The sequence below is a fragment of the Heliangelus exortis genome, chromosome 6 (assembly GCF_036169615.1).
Source record: "Heliangelus exortis chromosome 6, bHelExo1.hap1, whole genome shotgun sequence".
NCBI classification, from domain to species: Eukaryota; Metazoa; Chordata; class Aves; order Apodiformes; family Trochilidae; genus Heliangelus; species Heliangelus exortis.
The window spans coordinates 9782141-9807493 of record NC_092427.1 but is presented as its reverse complement, the minus strand read 5'-3'; the positions used below and the strand labels follow the sequence as shown (position 1 = coordinate 9807493).

Below are 25353 nucleotides of genomic sequence, written 5' to 3'. Positions count from 1 at the left end.
CCTGAACACACACCACTGCAGTAAGATAAAGTTTCACTCCTCATCAGCCACAAGCTTGCATTTGCCTCCTCCAAATTCTTAGCTGAGGGCAAGGTACAAGCCCAGAAATTCTGAGCTGTTAACTCCCAGTGGGCAAGTCAAGCCCTGTTGGATGGTAACTCTCAGAAGCTGTGGTCTATTAGATGGCTGAGTGGCTTAAACCAAATTATTTTCTACACAGGTCAAAGTGCTCTACAGTAGTGAAGGATTAAAATTTTCCCTCCAAAAGTCTCTGATTTACTAATTCAACTCCTGCCCTCCATGGAGGGTCTAGTGCCACCAAATTCAAAGTGTACATGTAGACTACCATATAAGAACAGCATCTTCACTTGCCAAGGGAAGTTTGAGTGTGCCTGGCTTTAACAAAGCAACATCTCAATACCAAACCACCAACAATAACAGCTTTTTCAGCATCTCAAGAGTCCACTTACAGCTACACAGGATCAGCCATCCACACAGACACTGGATGTGAAGAGGTGGATGCAAAGCCACGAATGTCATCCAATGACTTCACCTTTGTCTTTCCCCCTCTGCTATGCAAATTCTCATATTTAACTTAAGACAACAGGCAGCACAGGATCCTCTGACACAACAGCTCTGAGGGATGCTCTGTGCCAACACAGCCATGCCCTTCACAGCTCCAGGCTTCCCCAGAAAAGGGGGTGCTCCCATGGGGGTCTGGCTGACCACAGCCAGACCAACAACACCACACAGAGCACCCAAGGAAAGTCATTGAAATGGTGCTGCTCTCCAGCAGATTGGCATCATCCAAGAGGCATGAAGAGGGCACTGGGGTCATGAATAACACTTGAATTACCCTTCCCAACAGAATAAAAGATAAATAAAAGCAGTGCAGTTGCAAGTCCCATTCCTCTGTGCACACACTCGGCTTCCTGTGTTTGGGCTTGTTTTAACACTGACATGAACAATCACATCTCCAACACTCTTCCAAGGCTGGTCTGTTTCTGCAGATGTGCCTTTGCAACTGCCCAGCTCCACCTCCCGAGGTCCTCCCAGTATTTTTTCCCCTGGCAAATCCAACACTTCCATTGGTCCTCCCAGACATTGCTCTGCTGCTGCCAGCCTGGCCCAGGACAGGCTAAGAAAAACATGGAAAATCTGGGAAGGAAAACAGTGAGAGGGAAGCAGTGCTGGAGGTGGAGAGAGGACAGTATGGTGGCTTTTCCATGCCACCAGTTCTCTTCTCACCTTGCTGTGGGCTGACAGCCTTGGCATGCTTGAACAGCTTTTGACCAGAACATCCCCAGTCCTCTAAGAAACAGGGATCTGCAGTCATGAAAGCAAGAGAATTAACATAACCTTTGCTGAACTCCTACCAGGATACAAAACTGTTTTAACATCTTCCAGGACATCTGCTTCACCTTTGGATATACAAGTTCTGGATAGAAGACTGGAAAGAAATGGAAGGAAAACAGAAGAGTTGCAGGGGAGCTGAGCCAGATGAGGATGGGATGGACTGAAGAGATTCATGCCCTGGTCTCCTAAGAGCTACTACTGGCTTCATCCACACAGGGAACCACAAATACCAAGCCTGGGTTGCCCTCTCCTGCAGCCCAGTGCAATGCACACCCTGGCACACCCAGGGAAGTCCCAATGGATCAGGGCACAATTCCTATGAGCCAGGGGTACAGCTGCTCCATGCAAGACTTGAGGGCAGCAGCACAGCTCCAGTGTTGAAGATGGGGCACATGCAGCCCAGCCCAGATGGAGAACAGAAAACCCAAGACTTGTGCTACCTGACTCTGCAGATTCAGCCTCCATCATGCCTTGGGTTCATCTCAGTCCTCAGGGCCATGTCCCACCTGCCACAGCCTCAGTATTTCTGTTCTGGGAATCTTAGGCTAGGCAGGGGAAAAAACAGAGAGGAATTTTTGTGTTGAACACGTTGCAGGTCAGTGATTATGCAATGAGGAAAATGCAGATATTATGCAATTTATACAATGGCAGGTGGCCCTGAAGACAGATCAGTGCAAAAAGACTGCAGAGCATCTGCTCAAGCTGCCAGGGCACCAAGACATGGGGGATGCAGGAGCTCCCCAGCTCTACCCCAGCCCCTGCCACTGCTGGCAGCCCTAAACATAAAGTACTGGGAGGAAGACGAGGGAAGGAAGGACTGAATTCCCTCTGTAATTTCATCCCAGTTCCATAGAATCAGAGAATGGTCTGGGTTGGAAGGGACCTTGAAGACCATGTAGTTCCAACCCCCCCTGCTCCCAATCGGCAGGGATACCTCCCACCAGCCAAGGCTGCTCAGAGCTCCATTCAATTTAATAAATTTGCTGTCAAACAAGCAACCACAGATCCTGAGCCATGGGCAGCAGCAGTGAGAGCAGCAGCACTGCCACTGCCATCTCCCCGTGGGGCAGGATGCTGCCAGCTGAAAATGAAGTGCTGGGTGACACAGCCAGAATCTCCCCATGTCTCACTGGCCATGGCAAGCAGCATCCTAAAAAAATTCCAGACCAAAGCTGAGTGGCAAGAGGCAGGTTGGGAGGGGCAGGGAGAGGAGCCCAGTGCTATTTTTCCACTTGTGGTGAACAAATAAGCTCCTATTTTATCATTAGCACCAGGGAGATGGTTTCATAGATTAGGACAAACAGCACATTGACGTTTCAAATTCGTCAGAACAGTGCATAGCAAAAAATAGACAGAAGTTTTAGTGAAAAAAAAAAAACAAACCAAAAAAAAAAAAAAAACTTGGCAAGAGAGGAGTGGGGGAAGAAGGATCAGAGATTTTAAAGAAAGAAGGAAAGGACGCTTTTTTGCCCACTTTCTCTGAACCCATAATAAGCCTGGCAAACCCAAAATGAGAGATTATGTGAAGTTGGTAATTGAAGGAGCAAAAGCCACAGTTAAAACAATTTAGAAAGGCCAAGCCCCGAGAAAGCCAACTCGGATCCCTTATCTTCTGATGGAAAAGAATGTGCTCCCTGAGATTAATGACGTGTTTACCCGAAAGGAAATCACCACCCTTCTGAAGCAGCAAGTGTTTGTTCCTCCCGAGCCCCTGTTTTCTGCTCCAGATCTCCCAAACCTCCTGTTTAAATTCAACACACAATACAGCTTCCTGCCACCGTGGGTTCTGAGGGATCCCACTTAACCCTCTCCCAAAAACCCCACTCCACCACACCTGTCCGTGCCAGCCACCACCAGCAGGGACAAAACTGGGGTATTCAGATCACTCTTTGAGCAGCAGCATGGAGACAAATATCACAGTGACAGCTGCTGGGAACTGTGCTGCAGGGCAAGGAATCACCCCCTGCATAAATATTTCTCAGTTGAGCAGACAAATTACTGAGTGTGGAGAACAACAGCGCCGTGGAGGGGAAGCAGTCACTTGTCTTGCTCTTCTCCAAAGTCTACAGATGCAGCAGGTGACCTCTTCTCAAGCTGCTCAGGGTTTGGGCAGCCTGGCCTGCAGCCTCTTGGCAAGAGGTTTAACCCCAGCCAGTGCCATGGTCTGCTGGGGTATGAAAGGCACGGAGGAGCATAGGATTTGTGCATGGAAAACCCTCGAGTGGGCAAGAAAGCCCAAAGCAGAAGTGGCTGGGGGATGATCTGCTTGAGGAAACCTGCAAGAAAACCCCACATGGGAACAATCAACCCTTTTCATACCTGACAAACCCAAGCATTCACATCCTCACCCTCTGGTAAATGCACTCATGCTCCAACCCTGATCTCCTCATGGAGCATCCCAGCCACAAGAGCTGTCAGCTTATAAACATCCTCCTCACCCTAAACAGCTAAAATTAATACAACAGGCAGAATTTAAAAATTAATTAATTAATTTTAAAAAAAGGGAGCTGCTTAAAGCTGTCTCTAATGTTTGCTTTTAGCTAATGGGGTAAATTTCCTTTGCAGGATGCTGTCACCTCTCTCAGATCATGATGCAGCCTACGTTCCCCCTAAGCTCTCCCCAGCCACATCACATCTCCTGCAGGACTGGGCTGGGTGGAGGAAATGCTAATTTCTGCCCAGATCCCTGTGGGCCTGCTTTATCTCCACCTCAGCTTCCCAGGAGGATGGAGAAGTGGGAAACCACCACTGCACACAAAACAACACACAGCTTGAAAGCAACCACACAGGCTGCTCTGCATCATGAAAGCCTAGTGCCTCAGCACTGCTTAAATAAAGGAAAACTCAGGAATATGCCCATGTAAGCAGCTACTAGAGCTGTTTGGCACTTACTCTGCCTCTATATGTTACTGGATTTTAATTATTTTGAGAGAAAAAGCCAAAAATGGCATCTTTACTTCGGGTGGAAAATCTGAAATTTTGGTTAGGAATAATTAATAAAGTGATTTTAACTTGGGTATTTCAACGTTATAAATTCCACTTATGTTTATATTATTTAATGTTAAGCACCAGACTTGCCATAATATATAAAACCCTTCCATTGCTATTTTATTTTTTGATGTGGTATCCGCTACTTGGCTTGCTCAGTGGTATTCAAACCAGCCAGCAGAAATGGTTTTATTCATTACAAAGAGGATGAGAAGCAAAACATTCCTTGCTCCATCCTTTTTTCTAGGAAAACAGTGTACATCAATGAGATATTATTATTAATTAGAGAGTGCTATTTCTTGGAAGTCATGTCCAGAGTCCCCGGCTCTGCAGAACTTTGATGAAAAAACCCAGCTTTGAGAAATCAGAATTTAGGTTGTGTCAAGGCAAAACAATTGGAGGAAGATGCAGTTGAGCAGCAGCAGTGATGACACACATCCTTCAGACTTGCTGGAGTGACCCTCTAATTCTGAACTCCTCCATGTATTATTTCAGACAAAGCCCAACCCGTGTCGATCAAATCCTCATCTTTCAAAGGAAAGAAGTCAACCAAAATGTAACAATCCACTGGACCCTGCCTTGGTCTGCCAAGTCTTCTGCCATATTCAGGACCAGAGCATCCAAATCCTGGATATATTATCCAGATGACAATGGTATTTCAAAAGAAAACTATTCCTTTTGTTGATTTTTTTGAATCTGTGTCCAAAATGGTAGTTTGGTTTTATTTTGGGAAGGTTTTCATTGTCCTCTGTACAACACACACAGCTACAGCTCCAACTTTAGTTTTAGACTGCAAATCAACTTGGAAATCAGTTTTTGATTTTGGAAAATCTGAGCAAGATGTTGACACCTACCATGATTTCTTTTTCTTTTTCACTTGGAAGTATCACTTGAATTCAGTTTAAATCAGAGAATACATTTTCCCTACCAAAAATAATATTTTTCAATTAGTGCATTTCCCCTTTGAGTAGAAAAGAAAACTAACAAGAACCAGCAGGCCATGTTCCAGGCCAGTGAAGGTGAAACCAAGCTAAAATCTCTTACCTACAGCCAAAAAAGGCCAAAAATTGTTAACACAAGCCAGCAGAGAAGATGAGGAGCAGTAGATAAGGGCCCACATTCTATGCAAAGTTTTCTCCTTAGTCTACATCAGGAATGCAAACTAGAAGTGAAGTGGCTTGAGAAAGAATCTAATTTCTAGAAATTATCTTCATTAATTAAATCCCTAAATAAGGAAAGCTGTTTCAGGGCACAGATTAACTGTGACTGGAATTCAGCACTGTGGGAATGAAAAAAAAGAGGAAGTAAAATATCTTCATCGTTTGAAAACAGTTATAAAGCGGCACCAAAAAAAAAAAAAAAAAAAAAAAAAAAAAAAAAAAGAGAGAGAGAAAAAAATTTAAAAATCAATGCACTTTGATAAAGATGTCCCATTTAAACACAGCAATGGGGAGAGATGGAGGGAGTAAGGGATGATCTATACCCTCCTCAAGCCAGTCAGCTTTATTAGGTCTCTAGCATTAAGCAGGTTGCTGCTGAACAGAGTCTGCACAGGAGGTTTGATGGGGGAAAGCTCACACCGAGGCAACATCTAACAAGAGACAAAGCCAGCCCAGGTACTTCAGGATTTATCTACAAGCTCTAGGAAGGCAAGCTTGTCTCCCAGGGAAAGAAACTGAGGGTTAAGCAAAGAAATTGAAGGTTAAATCAACCATGTACAAAATCTCCTGTGTAAATCAGGAGCAGCATTACCTATTAAGCAAGTTTAAACCTATAACAACCTCAGCAAACCCTTTCCTGATGCAGGGATGGACCTGGGCCAGCCAGGCCCTGGCAGCACCATGAAGTGCCATGTTTTAGGTTGTCAAGAGGAGGACCCTCATCCTCCTCAGGAGGATGGAGCAGAGGCAGCTGAGTCCCATGCCTCACAGGGCAGCTTGGATGGCACAGCTTGGAGAAGAGAAGCAGAGCACAAGAGATCTTCCAAGCAAGAGGGTTTCATGTGAAAGGAAGGGCACCAGCTGGTTCCCAAATCCTCTGGAGACCTGAAGCAGTGGGGTTTGACTGCAGGAATCCAGGGTTAGCCTGAGGCAGCTGTGACTAGAGCAGAGACTCCAAGGATGGAGTGAAGGGTCCATCACTGGAAACTTGTTAGCAGGTAGGTGCACTGGGCATTCCCAGCATGGCCTGGCACATGTGAAGGAGGACAGGGACCCACAAGTCCTTCCCCCTCCTCCTAACCCGCCTCCTGGGAGATGCTTCAGGGTGGTGGGCTCAGAAATCCCATCTGATGTTGGTAGAGCAGGGCCACAAGGATGTCAGCCCGGCCCCTGGTGAGCAGCAGCCTTACCAATACCCTGAGCATCTGCTGGCAGGTGAGGCTGCTGCTCCTCAACAAAGTCCTACTGACAGGTGTCCTCCAGCAAGGAGACACTGGGAACACCTGCCTACAAACAGGTCACTGGAGTGGAACCATGCAGCAAGGTTATATCTTAACCAATGTGGGGGGTTTTGGAAAAAAAGAACCACAAAAAACCAAAAACCCCCCCCCAGACAATTTAAATAAGCTGCTTTGAATACCTACTTCAGATAGTCTGGACAGAGCAGTGTAGCTTTCCTCTCACTATCTAAATAAGGCCCCTAACAATGTTATCACTTTTCAAAACACATCTGTCCCCCAGCTCCTAGCCCAGACAATTGGCAGGTAACCAGTTAATAAATGTCTTCGCCAGACTGTTGAATAGGCTGGCCCTGGCTCAAGAGTGATGTCAGGGCCATTCAATGCACTATAATTGGAAAAACCTGGAGAAAGCAATCCTGTGTTTTTTAATAAATAAAGAGCACATTAACAGCCTCCTGCTTTAATTCACCACAGTGTCTACCTGGTTCAGTAGCGAAGTGGGATTTTTTTTTTTTTCTGCTGCTGCTCACTGGGTGATTTCTACTTGGAATTTGATGCCAGTTTCCAGATGTGTCTCAGGCCAGGAAGTCAGCAATCAGCCTGGATAAAACCCCTGGGATTAGCTGCAGATCATCTTCTGACACACACATCCTTCCTGCACCCTCTCTTATGAAATTGGGGCCAGATTCTGGGGCCCTCATGCCCCAGAATAAAATAAAACCACCCAGAGCCCAGCAAACCCCCCTGAATAGGACACTTTTATCACTTTCATATTAAATATGTGGGAAAGTATTTAATTAATTCAATCCATCAAAGCCCCCGAGGCACCATTTGAGGGATCTTTACAACAGCAGAGTGTTTATATACATAAATCACTTTAACAATTGCAGGTTCTCTGTCTGCTGGAGCATCCCCAGGCAAAGCTCATCCCCCACAGCTCCTCACCAGTGGTACCCATGGGAGAGCATCAGCAGAGCACCTGAGGGGGATGAATCCCCTACAGGGCTCACCCTCAGAGGAAAAAGTGAGGATGATAAATGAGGTTTTGGGGCTTTTTGTGAGCAACTTGGAGAAGCTAAGACCCAAGCGGGTGACATGAAGGATGTGGTTTGTGTGGGAAATAATCCCAAGCAGAAGCACCCTGACAGCAGTGTGCCTTTCAAGCCCTGCATCCCTAACAAAATCAAGTCCTGCATCCCTAAGAAATGAATTCTCTGAGTTTCCAGCCAGGAGGAAAGGGTCTCAGCCCCACAAAGCCCACCACTGCAGCCACACGGCACCGCCAGCTGCACAGCACAGGGAGATGGCCCAGCCCAAGGAGACCCAATTACCGAATTCCCAACAAAAAAATAATGTATTTATTTCCCCCCCAGGCCTTTGAGAGGCTGTTGTCGGGCCCCTTTGGCTGGTGTTGCAATTCCTTTCATCTTCCTAACAAAGAACAACCAAATTAACACCAGCCCCCCCTCCCCACCACCCCGCTCAGCTTTACCAGGGCACCTGAGAACCGCTGCCAAAACAGGAAAGCCGGCGCCTGATTGAAAAGGGAGTATTTGGGAGTCACCCTACACAAAAATTAGCAGAGATATGCTAGGAAAATAAAAGAGTGGGCACTAGCAGCAGGCTTATCTTCTTTTTCCGTGACTCTAACACTCAGGACATGAGGAGGCCAAAAAGTTTCACATACTGTTCTGAGGGGCTGGTCATGGAGAGGAGCATCACATTTGCAGCTTCCCCCCAAAATAGCTCAGGCTGATTTTGAGGTATGGTCCCCCAGAATTACCATACAAATGCACATGAGCTGGGGAAACCCTACAGGGCTGCCATGGAATTGTGTAGCAAGCGCTGGGTCTCTGTCCTGGGCTGAGAAGTTGAGCACAGCCTGATTTCTATTTACCTGGGTTAGGGCTGGTAAGGAGTAAGTTGTGCCTCGGAGAGAAAATACCCACGTTTTCTGTCCCGAGGAAGGAGCACGGGGACCTGGGGTCTGGAGGTGGGACTGATTTTTAGTGTGAGTGGCCAGAGGCAGCTCGGCAGGGCGGGTTTGCAGACAGCACAGGGAGCCCCTCTCCTCACTGCCCATCCCTGGCCAACGTCCCAGCATGGGACAGTGACCGGTCCCTGGGGAAAGAGCAGGCTGGGGACAAGGGGAGGATTTAGGATTAACTCCAAAAAAAAAAAAAAAAAACGAACAAAAAAACAACCAGTCCCACCCCACCCTGCGGGAAGAAGTAAAAGCCCTAAGGGTCAGGCAGAGGGACAGGCAGCCGGGCAGGAACAATCAGCTCCTCCAGCCCCAGCTCTGGGCTTCAGCTCTGGGAGCAGGAGCACAGCATGGAAACAGGGAGAAAGAAACAGAAAACAAACAAAAAACTCTAACAAAACAAAACAAAAAAACAAAAACAAAACAAAAAAAAAAAAAAAAAAAAAAAAAAAAAGAGAGAGAGGAGAGAAAGCAGCGGGAAGTCCTGCTGAGAAGCCCCCTTTTGTGTAAACACACTCCATCCTCAGGCTAAAAATAAAGGCAAACCACAGGAAGGGAGTGAGTGCTTGGACAATATCCGATTTGGTGTGTGCCTGGGTGTGAGCTGAGGGAATGGGGAGAAGAGCAGGGGACTCCACCCAGAGCAGCCACACAAAGGCAGCCGTTTAAGACCTTCAAGATGGACAGGCATTCCTGGAGATTATTTAAACCCAAATAACTGCTGCTTGGCAGATGTGCAGCCCTGTGGTATGTGCGCAGCACTTGGGAATGTTCCGGGAGGGAGAAGCTGCCATGGCAGGAGCAGGGGCGGCAGGATGACTGCATGAGGCCCGTTTTACAGGTTCAGAGACCAAGACCTGAGGCTGTGAGCTGAAACCCCATAAACCTGTCATAAAACGAGGCAGTGGGCCAGACAAGATGTCAGCTGAAATCTTTCCAGCTCACGGGTCCCTCCTCAAAAATCACCTCTCCCGGCACGCTGCCCTTTGCATCTCAGTCACTGCTGCAGAACCAGGACCCAAACCAACTGCACACACGTGGAGCCTGCAGAGAGTCATCAGTCGACTGCCCACCTCAAAGGGTCTCAAGTGGGTCCCCTGGCTGCTAGCTTCAGGTCCACCCCACTACACCATTGCCATCAGCTGACTCCCAGGGATGGAGCTTCATGCAGGAGGGATGCTTTGCTGATGGGTGCAGACAAGCACCCAAGAGACAAGCATCCATCCAAGCGTGGCAGAAAGCGTGCAAGACAAGTGAGGAGGCTTCCAGCACTCAGCGTTGGTGCTGACACACCACTCAGAGGCCTTCTGGGGAAATGCAGGACTGGGGAGGAACCAATCGTTCAGCCTGGATTGAAAGAGTTTTCTCACTCGGAAGCGGTCTCTAAAAGCAGAAAAGCTCCACAGCTCCACCAAATCAGCCTTCAGGACCCACTGGAAGGTCACCACTGCTCTGAGGTACTGGTGTTTGGGGCTCGAATCTGGCCACCATCAGCCGATGTTCTTCCACACACTGGAAATCCTCCTCTCTTAGCCAGCTAGGGCTAAACGGCAGCATCTGCAACACTCAGCTGCCTCGTTTCCCTTCCTTGCTCTATTTTCTGTCAGAAAAAAATGACATAGTGCCCAGCAGTGGAGGAAATCAAAGACAACTACGTTGACCTCAGCTCAGGCGTGTTTCCTGCTGACATTTTTATTCCTCTCATTCTCTCCTCCTGGTCCCATGGTTCACTTTCCTACCATCAGGTCTCACCCCGAGTATTTGTTTTCACTCTACTATTAGAAAGGTCTCTAGGTTCACATTAAAGGTGCCCTCCAAGCACAACTGAAATGCAACACACACACCCTCCACACCATTTCCTTTCAAAATCAACTTCCTATGAGAGGCAGCTGTTTGGAGCAGCTCAGTTGCTCTCTGCAGAACACACCGAGCACAACTGTCCTCCCTTTCTTCTTGTTTGTGAGTGTCTGATGAGCTTTTTACCAGCTTTCATTTGGTGCATTTCATACATGCTAAACAAACCTGCAAACACAAGGCTCTCTGGTGCAGCAGCTTCACGTGTCCTCACACACCGTCCTCTCAGCACAAAACAGCACAGTGGTGGGAAGAGACAGCCACACCATCACACCACCAACACCCATGGCACTCACATCTCCCCTCCCTGTAAAGCAAAACTGAGGATCTTTCCTTTAAACCAACTTTAGCAGGTCCTTTGCGACCCACTAAGATGCTGCGGGACACAGGGGAAGCCAAGAAGAAGGTGACACCTTCTGTTTACACAGCTAATTACACTTCATTATTGCTGAAGCTGCCGCTGGGGCACACGCGGACCCCTTCCACCCCAGCTCCTGTATCCTGAGATGAGTTTCCCTGCAGACACCTCCTGGGATAAGCACGGAGCCAGGGGAAGGGGGCTCAGGGTGCAAGCAAGGCTGCGGGGGAAGTCCCAGACCTCCACCTTGTCCAAGCTGAAGCCACCAGTGTAGTCTGAAGTCAGGCTGGGGAAGGTTAACGGAGGAGATCTGAACCCAGGGCTCCTTGAAAGCCCAGCAGCCACCTGCCCCAGCCCACGCAGCTCCCTCCTCAGCTTCCCAGCACCAACCAGTGTGCAGCCCAAGGCCAGCACTTGTGGCCCAGCTGCAGGGTCTAAGTGACTACAGGGGCCTCTGGGGAGAAAACCTCCTTAAATCAAAGTCGCAATCCTGCATTTTCAGGGGTACAATGGTTAATGTGGAGTTAGACAGGAGAAGGCTACAAGCAGCAACTACAAATGCAACCATGCTGGGAAACCTCTGAGTGCAATGTAAGTGTAAGTGCACACACTGAGAGCTTGATTCCTGAGCCTGAACACCTAAATTACTGAGGCATCTTCAGTCATCCTCTGGAAATACTTGCTTCTTGTAAAATTACAGGTCATCTCCCAAAAAAAAAAAAAAAAAAAAAAAAAAAAAAAAAAAAAAAAGTACCAAAGGACAGGAGACACGTGCACATGTGGAAGCAGTCAAGTGCAGAAAAACACCTGAGATGGACACCTCTTGACCCCAGTGTGAAAAGCCCCCAGTTTTACCTGGATCCAGGTGTGTAAAGGACCCAATGACAAAGTCCAGCGTCGAGACAGCCAGCAGGAAGAGCAGCAGGAGCTGGAGCCTGATGATCCACTTCACCCCGGCCAGGTTGATCCCCAGCAGGCCCAGCAGGACAGCCAGAGAGATCCCACGCACTGCCCAGATGTTGCTGAGGCTCAGCACATCTGCAATGGACTCTGCAAAGCCAGTGATGTACATGGCACCTGCAACACACTGGAGGACAGAGCTCTGTGAGTGCCCTGGGGGGAACAAGGAGTCCCCAGCCACAGCCCCCATGCCAGGCTGAGAGGTCTCTGTTCAGACAGACATTTGCTGTCACAATACAATCTTTAATGTTACTCTGGCCCACAGAGACTGAGTCTTATTGCTGTGAGACAGGGCAGCATGCATTCAGAGAAGTTTGGGTGCTAGGACCAGCACCCCAGTAACTTTCCACTGCTTTAAAATTTACCCTCTAGGAGACATCACGGTGGCTTCTCTGAGGATGAAAAGGATGAATTCTGTTTCTCAAGGTTCCAGTTCACCACCTGCCTGTTGAATGGCAGCTTGCTTCGCCCTCCATTGCCTCCCAGGGGTTATTTTTAACTCAGTGTTTAGTTTGGATGCAAAGTCTGATGTTTCACCGGCTCCCCATCTCGTTGCTGGAATGGAGCCTGCGCTTTTAAGGAGAGCCCATCATGCAAGCCATGCCCCTTTATTTGTCTTGCTGAGAGGCAGGATACACACTTTCCTGAGGGGCTGAGAGTCTACAGGACAGGACATCTGCAGCACAAGTTCAGGACTCCAGCCCCACTGTGGGGCTGAGCAGTCCTAAATACCAGGGCATTTCCTTCCAGAGATTCCCACTAGCTGACATTTCAGCAACAACCTTTCCCAATGCACAGCATCTCAGCAAACCAGGCTGTGGCACACAGCTGCCCACAAGCATGGGTGGTGTGGCCTTGGCCTTGTCCCACCCAACAGGAAGGGAGAAAACTCCCACCCAAACCAGCAAGAGTCAGAGCAGACTCCTTTGCTGCAGACCCCGTTGGACTGACCCAGCCTCACTCCACCATGGGTGTTCAGGGAGACCTGACCCACGCCAGCAGCTGTATGTTCAGAGTTTTTGACAAGTAAGGTGTGTGGGATTCACCTGGTCAGACTCTGACACCGATAATCTGGAGGTCCTGAAGAAGGATTCACTTTCCCCATAGGCAGACACCTAGCACAGAACAGGCGAACTACACCCTGAAAGTCTCCCCTTCTTGCTGGCACCATGAATGCCATCAACCAGAGGAGTCTCAGAATCTGCAAAATAGTCCCTATGAGTGGATATATTCTTGTTTACTTGTGTTTAGCATGGCCTACCCCACCACTAAGCAGACCTTGCACATCCTATACCGTTGTCTTCTCTGGAAAACAGCTCCCACAAAAAAAATGCACTTGAGACCTGGAATCAAAAAACCCAAATTGAATCTAACTCCAACAAACACATTCAAACCAGGTGCAGCTCTTGCCTCTCACATGAAGAAAAGCCCTGGAGAAAGAAAGCACTATTGCCTACCCTCACCTCCGCAATACCCCCAAATACTTCCCCAATGTTTGAAGGAGTAATGTTTTCTTGAATAAATAAGTTTTCTTTCATGCCAAGGATGACAAGATGCAAGAAAGACACTGAAGGGAGCAGAGCAGAGAGAACCACCAACAATCTCAGCACCTCAAGCCTCCTTTAAGCCTTTCTTCTAATGAACCATGAGTATCATCATCAGAAGAGAAGGGCCAGGTGCCCACAGACGCCCCACTGCCCCACACACAGCAGTGGCCGGGGCCCCACAGCACCACTTGTCTTGAAATCAGAGTTGAGTTCTAGGCTGAAATTTGCAGAAATCAGACCTCCATCATTCCTGCACACTGTGCTGGGTGAGGAACATAAACGCTTTTCAACACCCAGACAAGCACTGCCCCTGTCTTTGGGATTTTAGGGCTGGACCCTGAGAAACCTCTGCCTGTGCAGACAGGTTTTATTATGAGCAATGCCAGGAAAGGAGACTGCACCAAACCCTGGCCTCAGGGTTAGAGCTGTGGTGACCAAACACATGGCTGGTTCCATGGGATCTAGGAGATGTTTGCTGGATCATTCAGGGTAACCTGAATAAGCGTCTCCTCTGGAGCTCAGGACAGCAAAGCCCACCCAGGTCCCAGCCCACCTTGGCTGGTACAACATGACCAATTTCTGCAGCAGCCCCAGGGCCCTGAGCAACCTCTCGTCATCTCCCTCTCATCATCAGCAGCACATAGCTACTCTGTCCCCACTTGCCCACCAGACCAAGAAATGAGGAACAACCCAACTTCTGCCTGTGATCACCTCATGATGGAGGTGACAGTGCCCAGAGCACATCTTCTAGAGGGGGAGAAGCCTGCAGCTGATGCCAAGCACTTTGGGCATAAAAAGCACAACCAAAGAGAAGGGAAAGGCATCAGCTTTTGGCAGCAGGCAGCACCTTCCTAAGGCAGCTGCCAGCTCCCACCCCATGGCCCCCATGCACCCAGAGTGCCTGGGCAGGGGCTGGGGCTGCCAAGCCCGGATTTTATGACCCTCAGGACAGGCTGCAACCTGATTGCTTTCCCAGACAGAGCCCATTCGGAGAGCAGGAGTGGAAAATATGACAGGAAGGATTCTCATGTGTGGCCCATTTCCATATCTTGGCTTGTAACTGCATTCAGTTTGTGTTTTATGGAGGCTTGTTTTAATCTGGAGTGAAAGGAGAAGGAGGGGATTATTTTCGGTTTGGGGGTTTTTAAGGGTTTTTGGAGATTGCTGCAAGCCAGTCAGTTAAAAACAAACCTCCATAAAAATGCCTCTCTGCTCACCACATTTTAAACTATTCATAACAACTTTGGGGGGTGGGGGGTGGGGGGGTGGCTGTGTTACTGCAGGTTTAAGAGATTACTCTCCATACTTTATGTTTAATACTTGTGTATTTCAGTGTGTCACCACCATGACGGCTCCTCGAGGTCTTTCAGAAAGCCCAGAACTGTGACTTTTGGATCTCAAGCTCTGCTTCTGTACCATTTCCACTTCTGCTGGAAATGAAGCAGAGAAGCAGCCAAGGCTTGGCCACCCCCTAGGGGCACAGGGAGCACCCCAAGGCCAACCTGCCTGCCCATAGCCCTCACTGTGCTCTGAGTGGCCACCTCTCACTTTGGTTTAACTCAAGTTGCTCACCAGCAAGGGCATGTCCTGGCAATGGGGATAATTTAGGATGGGAGGGCATGGCCTGCACGGTTGGCTTGTTCAGACAGCCCATTCCTCCACCATCATGGTCCACACCAGGCAGTGTATGGCCATTCACAGGCTCACCCTCAGGGAGCAGAGTTGGCTGAGAGCTCCTTGTGATGCTCTCCCAAGTTGTCCTGCATACTGGAGCATTACTTGGATTTTACTTCCTGTGGCAGCAAAGCACAAGATTAACATCTGCATTAAAAAGTCTCTAAATTTTCTTTAAGCAACTTTTTTTTTTTTTTTTTTAATTACCTGGCCAAAAATATAAAGGAGGCCAATCGTCCCCCCTACTTGACCTCCAAGGACAGTAGAAATCATGGAGTAGACTCCTCCACTTCCGATGCTGCACTTCTCACACACCCCAATTCCAGACAAGACGGTCACCAGGGCAACCAGGATGACAAAGGACACCAGAAACATTCCCATTATAATGCCAGTGTTTCCCTAGAATGAAAAAAAAAAACCAAAAAACAAGAACAGAAAACACACCTAAATAAAGATCAACTCACACTGTGAAGATTAATCCAGGGAGAAAAAGGACCTATCTGCTCCTAGTCACTAGTGATCAATGAATCTGTAGATTAAACACAGAATAAAAGAAAAACATGCACCTCCTACTGATCTAATTAATGTAATTGCCAAATTTACAAATCCTGTTAACACTTCTCTGAAGAAGACCTGCCTCATCCTGGGGTTGGATTGATCAGGTTCTGCTTCATCACCAGGTACCAACATGGATCATTGATTTTGTTCTCTGATTTAAAAAGAACAAGGTCAAACCATGATTCAGCCACCACGGGCCAGTGATCACCACCTATTTGCATGTTTTGGAATTACATGCTTTAAAAAAAAAAACAAACCCAAACAACCCAGCACTTCTGAAACAAAAAACCAAAAAAAAAAAAAAAAGTCGTTTCAAAATTGAACCCCTGGGGTTTGCAACAGATGATTTATTACCAGCATCAAACTCACATTTTAATTTCTCAGAACATTTATCTTTAAAAACCTCTGATCCTCCCAAACAACAACCAAAGAACAAACCCCCAAAGGCAGCACAGCCTGGAAGATAAATCTCACCCTCAGAAAGCAGCACACACTGCCCTTATCTGCCTGCCAGGTGCCAGTGGCAGGTGGCTCTCACCCTCCCTGCACTCAGGGAAGTTTTGTGCACAGGGTTCAGCCCCACTGAAAAGGAAAAAAACCCAAACCCATCCTGCTTAGGGCAGAGGGAGGGCCCAAGCCTCTGCACAAACCCTGCTGCAGGTCCCCAGTGGTGGCTTTACCACCAGCATCACCCCTACCTTTTAGGTTTGTCACTCAGATCAGATTTTCAGAAAGACAGAGAACTCAGTACCTTTAAAAGCATTCAAGCACCTCTTCTGAGCTCAGGACCTTCCAACTCTCTCATACATGGCTGTAATTTATTTTCCAGGGTCAAAAGTTTTCCCTGGTGTTCCAGCCCACCTTCCTTGGCTGACAAATCTCTCAGCCTGGTGCACAGCGATTCCAACTCTGCCATCAGAAATCTCCAGTGCCCAGCACTTCCTTAACATCTGGCTTCCCTTCCCCTGCTTTTACTCATATTACAGGCCGTGTCCACATCCCTTCTCTCCAACCTTGCTCCAGCTATACTCATTTCTGAGGTCATGCTAGCCTTGACGAAGCTTGTATATCACCAGAACTAAAGGGCTGCTGCTCAACTCTGGTGTTGGTTGAAATCCCAGATATATTCTTTTTCTTTTTTTCTGAAGCAACAGAAACATATTCAGGATATTGTTATCATCATAAAATCCTATTTTTGGTTCAGCATCCCACTGCCTTTGATAGGGGCTTTATCTGGTCAGTAAGGGATGGAGCCAAAGTTCATTATAAGCCCAGCTGCTGGCTGGGTCAGCACCACAGCCCACTGCAACTCAAGGCTCACTTTTTAAAAGGACAGTCATTCTCTTTCTTCAACAGCTTACCCTCAGGGTAAAAGAGTTAATAAATGCAACATTTTTTTTTTTTTTTTAAACTGAATAAACAAGCACACATAGGCAAATATACACACTGGGCTTTTCCAGGATCTGCTGGTGGCACCTGGCTAAGGAAGCAGCTAATTAACAGTCAGTCCAATGGGTCCCACGGAGGAAAGGGTTAACACAATGACCAGGAAGAAAGGCTGGACTCAGTGCAACAATAGCAAGCAGAGAAAGTAGAAAGAAAAAGCCCCCATTAAAGCCTGATGCCTGTTTATGCATGAGTGCTGGAAGGGGTTAGTGCAGCCTCACAATAGCTGCTGGAGATTCCGGCAAGAAGAGGGTCCCTTGGAACTGCAAAGCTTTACCAGCCCCTGGCTCTGGAAATTTATAGCAAAAGCCTGACTCTGCAAACACCTCGACATATGACTGTCTGCTGCCCAGGGAGCTCTCTGCCTACCCCAGCTTCTCCTCCCTTCCTTTTTATGCAAGCTTCCAGCTGTTCCAGTTTTTCTTTTATTTACTGGCTTTATTTCTGCTTGTGTTCACTCCAGCAGTACCTTGCTTTCAAAGGAGATGGGAAGGAATTAAGATGGGGAGGAAAAGGGAGCTAGGAAAATCAGCCAGACCTCTCCACCACCACCACTGCAGCTCCTCTCAAAGCCTCCAGCAAAGCCATTTTCAACACAGAGTCCAAGTGGCTTTCTGCTCCTTTTGGAAGATGTCCACAGCGCCTGTGACACGAATTCTGTCCAAAGATCAAATTCCACCCAGCCCTGCAGGAGCTTTCCTTCTTCTAAGGGGAAATTTTAAGGGATAATACAACATTTTGCATGAGGTGGGGGATCAAACACTCTCTAAGGCTCTGATCCAAAGACCCTTTGATAGCCATGACAATTTTACCTGACCATGGCTCAGAATTCAAGGAATCAGGGACACCAATACTGGCATGGTTGGAAGAGACCTGTGCCAGAGGAGCTGGGAAGATGGCCAAATAGCTGTAACTGTGGCAATATGCTTTACCTGAAAGCAATTATTTCATCTCAACACTACAGCTCAGGATGTCCCTGTTCATAGCCAGGGCTGGTTTCTGTGTTTTCCTTTTTCTTTCCTAAAGTTAAAATAGGAAATGGCTCAGAAAGTCCGTTTCAGTTTTCCGTTTTGGTGGAACTTTTTGAAATGCTATAAAATACCAGAGAATGTAACCAGTTCATTGCTTACCACGAACAGCATGGAACCTAAACCACAAAAATGCTTTCTCACACCTTCAACCAAGTCAGCACCCACTCACCACAAGCCATCCCGTTCTCAGGAAAAGGACCACTCCAAAAATGTTGATCATGCAAGAGGTGAAGACGCCATCCCATGTTCCAAAAAGCACTGGCTCCCACACAAACAGCTGGATCTTCCACCAGGGCTTGGTCTGTGTTTGAGATACCTAGGAGGAAACCAAACCTTTGGGTTTACCTCTTGTGCTTTACAGGCAGGCAGTGGAAGTGGTGCAACAGCCAGCTACCAACAGTGGGATGGCCACCAACAGCTGCTAAGACACCATTTTGCAGCAAATTGTCTCTAAAATGAAGGGACAGCAGAGCTGCTGGGAGTCCTGGGCCCTGGAAGAGATGCTTCCCTGCAATATCCTATTTATATTCTTGTAGAATAAGCAGCCTCAATTAACTGACCCCATTGATTTATGTTACATGAGCCAAAAACACCATTCAAGGGGTACTTTACAGAACCCACAACTATACATTGTCTTTCTTCTTCTGTCCCTGTCAAGCACCCCACCAAGACATGCAGGGTTTTCAGTGCACTGGAGAAGTCTCCTAGATGAGATGACAAACCAGGCTGGATAGATTGGGACTGACAGAGTAGGTTAAGATGACCAACCCATCACACAGAGCCATCTCCAACAGAGCTGGGGATCAGGACATGACATCTCTAGCAGAGAGAGGCACCACTGAATTTCAGAGGTGCTGGAACTGAGAGCTGAAACCCCAGGGAAACTGCAGCTTTCTCACTGCAATCCTGGAAACAAAGTCCCACTTTCTCTTTCTGATTTAAGCCCCTCAGGTTTTTTGCATAGCAGAAAGTAGTGTGGCTTTACTATTTCAGACCTGTTTATAGGCCACAGAGGAAACCAAGAGGAGGTGCAGAGCCCACCAGAGATGGTCTGTGAAGGGAAACAGCTCTCCAACATACCTGCTGTGCTTCCTCATGGAACAGGTCTTGGACACATCCCTGATTTCTGGCAACATTCAGGCTGAACATCATGTGCTTCACTGTGCCTCCACCTGCCCAATGCTCAGCTGTAACCCTGAGGCAGGTGAGGCCAATCCCAGCAGGTCAGCTATTCTCCTCAGCCAGGTGCCTGCAGTGCTGGATTCTCACTTGTAGAAGGTTCATGATTTTATTGCACTTACTGTGAAAACAGGAAAGACAGAAGACACTGCTGTTGCTTTCTTAGCCTGCAGAAGCAAAAGGTTATTACCTGGATGGAGTTGAGAGCAGCACAGAGCAGATGCTGAACCACAGAGTGACACCAGAGAGCAGGTCCCCCCAAGCCCACCTACAACACAGGCTCTATCATCAGCCCTACATTTAGCAGCCCTTGGTGGCCTTTTCAAATCTATCCACACCTCTGGTATCCCCAGCATTCTGCAGCACTAATTCCACAGCTTCAGTGGGGGCTGTGTGGGAAAAATATTTCATTTTCACTGTTTTTAAAATCTGGTGCTTGGTAATTCCCTTCCATGCCTCATCCTCTGGTGCCATGGGACCATAAGGACCATTCACTTCCCAGCATCACTCGTCATTTCTCAGCCTTGACCATAGCCCCTCCTCCCTCCTGCCCCCCCCTTCTGCAGATGAGAGTCCTGCTGATTTAACCTCTCTCCTAACAAGTGACCTCATTACCGAGCTCTGTCCTTTTTCCAGTACTATGCAGGGATGGAACTGGAACAACCGATACAAACTCATACTCTACATTTCTGATGCTCTCAGCCACACCTCCTGCACCAATGTACACGACCTTTTCTTCATGGTCATGCCCACCCTTGGGGGTACAGTGTTGTCTGCAGTGGCTCAACTTCAGGTTTGTCCCTGCCACAGGCAGGGTCAGGTACAGTGGGTCAGCCTTAATTTATCACCAGCTATGAACTAAGAAAGCAGCATCAGGCTTTATTTCAAGGGTAACTTAACCCATCTTCACAGAAAGGGAAAGCTAGCACAAGCATTTCTCTTCCTCAAAATTGCTGGTTCCTCTGCAATGAGGAGAGAGGAACCCTTTTATATTAAATACTCCCTTTAATTGTGGAGACTTTCTTCTAAACTCCTCCCTTCATCTGGTTACAAGTCAGAACCCCAAATGGTTCTCTGATGGCCTTCCACTAGTTGCCCAAGTCCCACACCAATTGCCAACAGAGCCTTTCTGGCTATTCCTGAGCACAGCTACACCATGCCTGGGTAAGACAAAGAGGAGGAAAGTAGCAGAGGGGACCATGATGTCCTTCACAGCTGTGGAGCTGGCACTTGGTCTGGATTGCTGGCTTTTCTGGCTGGCCAGCTCAGCTCATATGCTTACAAGAACCAACGATGGTCCCACATGGTTTATACCACTAGCTGGACAACTTTCTTGAGATCAGAGAGCAAATTTACCATGGGCACAGTGTAGGACTTTCTGACCTCTCAAGCTTGCAAGTTAGAGAGACAAGACAACCAAGAGAAATGTGCCTTTCCTCTTTCACAGGGACAGAGACATACAGAAACTACTTCGGGTTACTCAGAATTTCTCCATCAAGGCCAGAACCCCAGCTGATCAGCACTTTCAGCATCCTACCTTTATTATTTCACTTTTAAGTAGACAGTTATAAATAACCCATGCTGCCTCTGTTCCACCGTGGTGTTTCAGCTGCTGAAGGTCTCCTGCAGCTGGGGTACAATGGCCAGCACAGGAGATTTTTCTTTGCCCTGTCCATGTGGCCAGCTAAGCAGCACCGAAGCCATAAGAGTTCACTGATTCCCTGCTGTTCCCTCCCTGTTTTTTGCAGAAAATAACCCTTCAAAATATCCCAAATGTTATGGGGAGACTGGGGCTTCAAGCAGGGCAAAAACAGCAGGAGCAGACGAGCTGTAAAGAAAAAAAGCTCGTGATTTTTATGCAAATAGCCATAGTAATAATAATAAAAAAAATTTTAAAAGGAAGAAAATACATGACGTGAAACAAGATTACAATGATCAGCCATATTCTCCTCCTAAGGTTCCCCAGCAAGCCCTTCCTCACCAGAGATTTCACCCAGTACAGGATTCACTGTGGCCAAACTCCTCTCTCACACCAGTTCCAGCTGGATGTAGGAAGAAGCTGCAGCCCAGGCTCTTCTGAACACCCCACCCAGGAACCCAGGAGGTGGCCCTGACCCCCTGCAGCAGCTCAGGGTGGCTGAAGCCACTTGACCAGAGCACCTGGTGTGCAACAGCACGGGGAGGTTTGACACACTCATATCATCAACCTGCACCTTGCAAAATACAGACTCTTGGATTTCACACCTGAAGCTCACCTTGCAGGAGATGTTACCCTCCTACATAGTCACCCCCCCTTTATCTCACAATTTCCTTCCATTTTGTCAGCCTCAAAGCCCTGTGCTCCCCTGCCCTTTCTACCCAGCCCCTCTCCTGCTCACATGGGTGCAAGGTCTTTCTCCTCTGCAGGCCCAAAATATTACCTCTTCACTATTGCTCCCCAAGACCCAATGCCTTATGACTCAATTCTGTGATTGCTGACATCCCTCCTCCTTATATGGATCCACTCAGCCCGAGGAGGACACCAAAGCAAACACAGGAGGGGTGGGTGGGAGCTGAACAGACACACCAGGATGGGGGCTGCATCCACGAAGTGTAACTATTTTTGCAATGAAAGGTCTGAAAGTTGAAAGTCCTTGGGGCAGGAGTCTTCCTCCCATCCCATGCAGCACACTATCAGTGTGGTTCCCAAGCTGCTGCACAGCACAGAGATGTTTTTGGGTGGTATTATCTATCTAGGTCACTAACCCAGCAGAAGCTTTTTCTGTGATACACACCAGTCTGCCAAAAAAATCCAAACAGGAACAATTTTCCTCTAACATAATTTAGCCTCTAACTTGAAAGTTAATTGATGTTACTTTTCCTAAAGCCTCTGCCAAAGACACTAACCAGTCTATAAATTAAAGAACAGTTGTTTTAATCTTTCCATACCATTTAGCACTCGAGAGAGCAGCAGAGCATTAGCAAACCCCACTGCAGAAATATCACAGTCTCATCTCCCCTTCCTGTGACACTTCCAGATTTAATTACAAAACCAGATTCCTACAGCTGGAATTCCCGTGCCCTCCGCATCCTTTTAAAGCAGTGTTTTGTAAGTCGCCACATTAAAGCCATTTCTGAGCTAAACGTGGCCGCTGTGAGCTGCTCCACAGCCGGTTCTGGAGAGGGAAGGTTAACGCCTTTCCCAGCACAACTGCGTGTGGTCCCACGACCTCCGAAACCTCCTCCATCCCTCCCTCCCTGCCTGCCAGAGGAGGTACTTCCAAACCTCCCTCCCTCAAGGGACCCAGCAGCCAACAGCACTCTGGTTTTAATAGATTCCCCTCAGCTCTCCAGGTCAAGTTCTCCAAAACACCTAATTTAGGGGACCCTGAGGATAGCAGAAATTAAAGGGAAACAAAACAGCCACTAATGCAGCAAACGCCACGCACAGGGGGAGTTCGCTTGTTCCCGGTTACTCACTGCCACAGCCAGGACAACTACCCAGCTCTTTTTGGGTTTGCGTTTCTCTGCAGCGTAACTAACGCTGCGGGACACGAGAAGTGGGAAACAAGCCCGGGCTCACCCAGCAGCTTTAATTTCCCGGTGCGGTCAGACGGCTCCTGTTTGCCCCTGCCCGCAGGCCCGGCCGCACCGGCAGCGCCCACCCCAGCTCGGCTCGGGTGGCAAGTACCTGCTCGCTGTTCCTTTTCGTTTTTTTGTGTGGTTTTTGATTTCTTTGTTTTTCTTCTTTTGATTTCTTTGTTTTTTACTTTTTAAATTTTTTTTCCTTCTTGCTCTTCTTTTGTCATTTCCCCCCGTTTTCTCCTCCTTTTATGCTTCTTTTACCATTTTTTTAAACCTTATTTTCCTTTCCTTTTTTGAATCTTTTTTCCCCCTCTTTATTTGCTTTTTTCCCCTACCTTTTTATTTAACTTTATTTTGCCCTTTGCCTATTTATTTATTTATACTTTGTTTTCCTCCCTTTTCCTGTTTTTGGTTTTGATTTGGGGTTTTTTTCCCCTTTTTGCTTTTAATTTTTTCCTTTTCCTTTCCCTCACTATTTTTTTTCTCCCCTTTCCCCCTCCTTCACATTTATTTTTCAGCCCTTTCTTCCCTTGTTCCCCCCGTCCCTAGTCCACAGCCTCCCCCTCCTCCCCCCCCCTCCCCCCCCAAGAGCCAAAAACCTCAACGCCCCAGCCGGAGACAGGGGACAGGGACACAGCGAATCAAGGTGTCCCCGCCGCCTTTCCTTGTCCCCCTTTCCCCATAGTGGGGGTCGCGGGTGCCCCCGCCGCCCCGGTCCCACTCACCTGGAGGCCCGGACCCTCCCTCCCTTCGTCCCTGCGGCCGCCGCCCCCGCCGCTCTCCCGCAGCGCCGCCTCCCCCGCGGGGACGGCCCGGGCGGCTGCCACGTCTACCGGGCACCCCTGCCCCCCCCGCCGAGCCGAGCCGAGCCGGGCCGGGCCGGGCCGGGCCGGGAGCTGGGGCCTGCCCCGCAAGGAGCTCCCGCTACCTGTTGGGTTTTATCTACTCGTTTGTGGCGGTTCCCGATGGAGCTGGGGGGGAACGGAACGGGTTGTGTTTTTTTGGGGGGGGTTTTGTTGTTTTTTTTTTTTTTTTTTTTCCAAGAGGGGCTGAGTGACACCGCAGTGCCCGAGAGATCGGGTGCGGCACACGGGATTGTCCGGTGCGGGAAACAGGAGCGATTTAGGGTTTAGGCTTCCAACCTGAAAGTCTCAGGAGTCTAACAAAATAAATAAATAAATAAAAACACTCGGTTTCAAGAGGTAGGAAATCTGCCAACCCCAGGGAAACGGGACGCCGGTTCCGCACAGGAGCGGCTGCAACCTGGTTTCAATAGGAACTCACTTCAGTGTAACTTCCCTGTGCAGGGCTGCCAAGGAACCCTGTGACCCTGCATTAACAAAGCTTCACATGAATTAAAGGCACCTATTTTTGGGGGTAGTCTTAATGCAAATGTGGTCAAATCTACAGCTAGACACACCCCACACCCCCTCACACCCTTCCTCCCCTTAGAGCTTGAACCGACTTCATTTACTTCCAAAACAAAGTAAGCCAAAATGAGTTTGGGCCGTGTTAATTTTCAATAAACATGATTCATACGAATCATCCAGGTAATGTAGTGAGACTGCTTTGACTTTCCAGAGTGTCCTGCAGAGGCCAAGTGTAAACAAGCCTTTACTCTTCAACAGAAACAGCAAAGCTGAGCTAGTGGCAGAAAAGGAGAGCAAGAGTTAGGAGAAGAGAGACACACTCTTCCCAAGGGAAGGCAAAGCCTAACTGAAGAAATCAGCAGATTTCTCTCTGAGATATCCCATTCCTGGAATATTTCAGAAGCTCTCCTCCCATTCCCTTCGAAGAGGTCACTTTAGAACTACCAGGGAACGGGTTCAACCAGATTCCCTCAAGGGCCAGTGTAAAATCTGAAGTTAGCGCCTTCAGTTCGTTGCAGAACTGGTGAAGAGTGAAGAGTCACCAGTTCAGTAAAGGAATGAGTCCTCTGGCTTGCCTGCAGCCATGCCTGTCCATACATATGCATGTGCATGATAAGCAAGGGCTTAAAGAAGTTTCTTGGGGGCATTTGCCACTGCCATTTTGCTGCTGACCACTCCTTAAAGAAATCCTGCCTCTCCACTAGAAGTAACAGCTGCAGAAATCCAGCAAAAGGTATTTTCAAGGACCCCACTGACACTCTAAAATCACCAAGCACCACTGTTAAAAAACCCACTTTCAGGAGCGCTCAGCATCGGCCTCCGTCTGCTCTTATTTAAGTCGTGGCAATTTTCAACATTTTCCTTCTTGGCAAGAGCATCCCACAGGCAGCACTCCTACAGCAGGGCCGTGCGCGTTCCTGAGGAGCACGCTGCTTTTCCACGAGCAGAACCATGGACTGAGGCCATCTCCAAGTGCAGTCACTCCAAGGGTAATCAACAAGTTAAAAGAGTCATGTGCAAAGGGGTTCGCTTTCCCTAAAGAGCAGGCTTTGAAAAGAAAGAGGTAACCCGAATGCAAGAGAA

General features: G+C 48.1%; 1 protein-coding gene across 2 annotated transcripts in view; it reads right to left on the bottom strand.

Annotated features, from left to right (window-relative positions):
• The window catches only part of SLC12A8 (solute carrier family 12 member 8), a 52300-nt gene extending 28602 nt beyond the window's left edge, over window positions 1-23698 (bottom strand). The window contains exons 1-6 of one of the 2 annotated variants that reach the window (XM_071746597.1): window positions 23626-23672; window positions 19238-19457; window positions 18327-18473; window positions 15330-15521; window positions 11797-12028; window positions 1249-1326 (exon numbers count right to left, since the gene is read on the bottom strand). In XM_071746597.1, coding sequence (XP_071602698.1) covers window positions 1249-1326; window positions 11797-12028; window positions 15330-15521; window positions 18327-18473; window positions 19238-19309 — 721 coding nt within the window. In that variant the 5' untranslated portion in view covers window positions 19310-19457; window positions 23626-23672. Of the gene's footprint in view, window positions 1-1248; window positions 1327-11796; window positions 12029-15329; window positions 15522-18326; window positions 18474-19237; window positions 19458-23625 lie in introns of both variants that reach the window. The other variant, XM_071746598.1, reaches the window with a different exon arrangement.
• Window positions 23699-25353: the final 1655 nt, after the last annotated feature.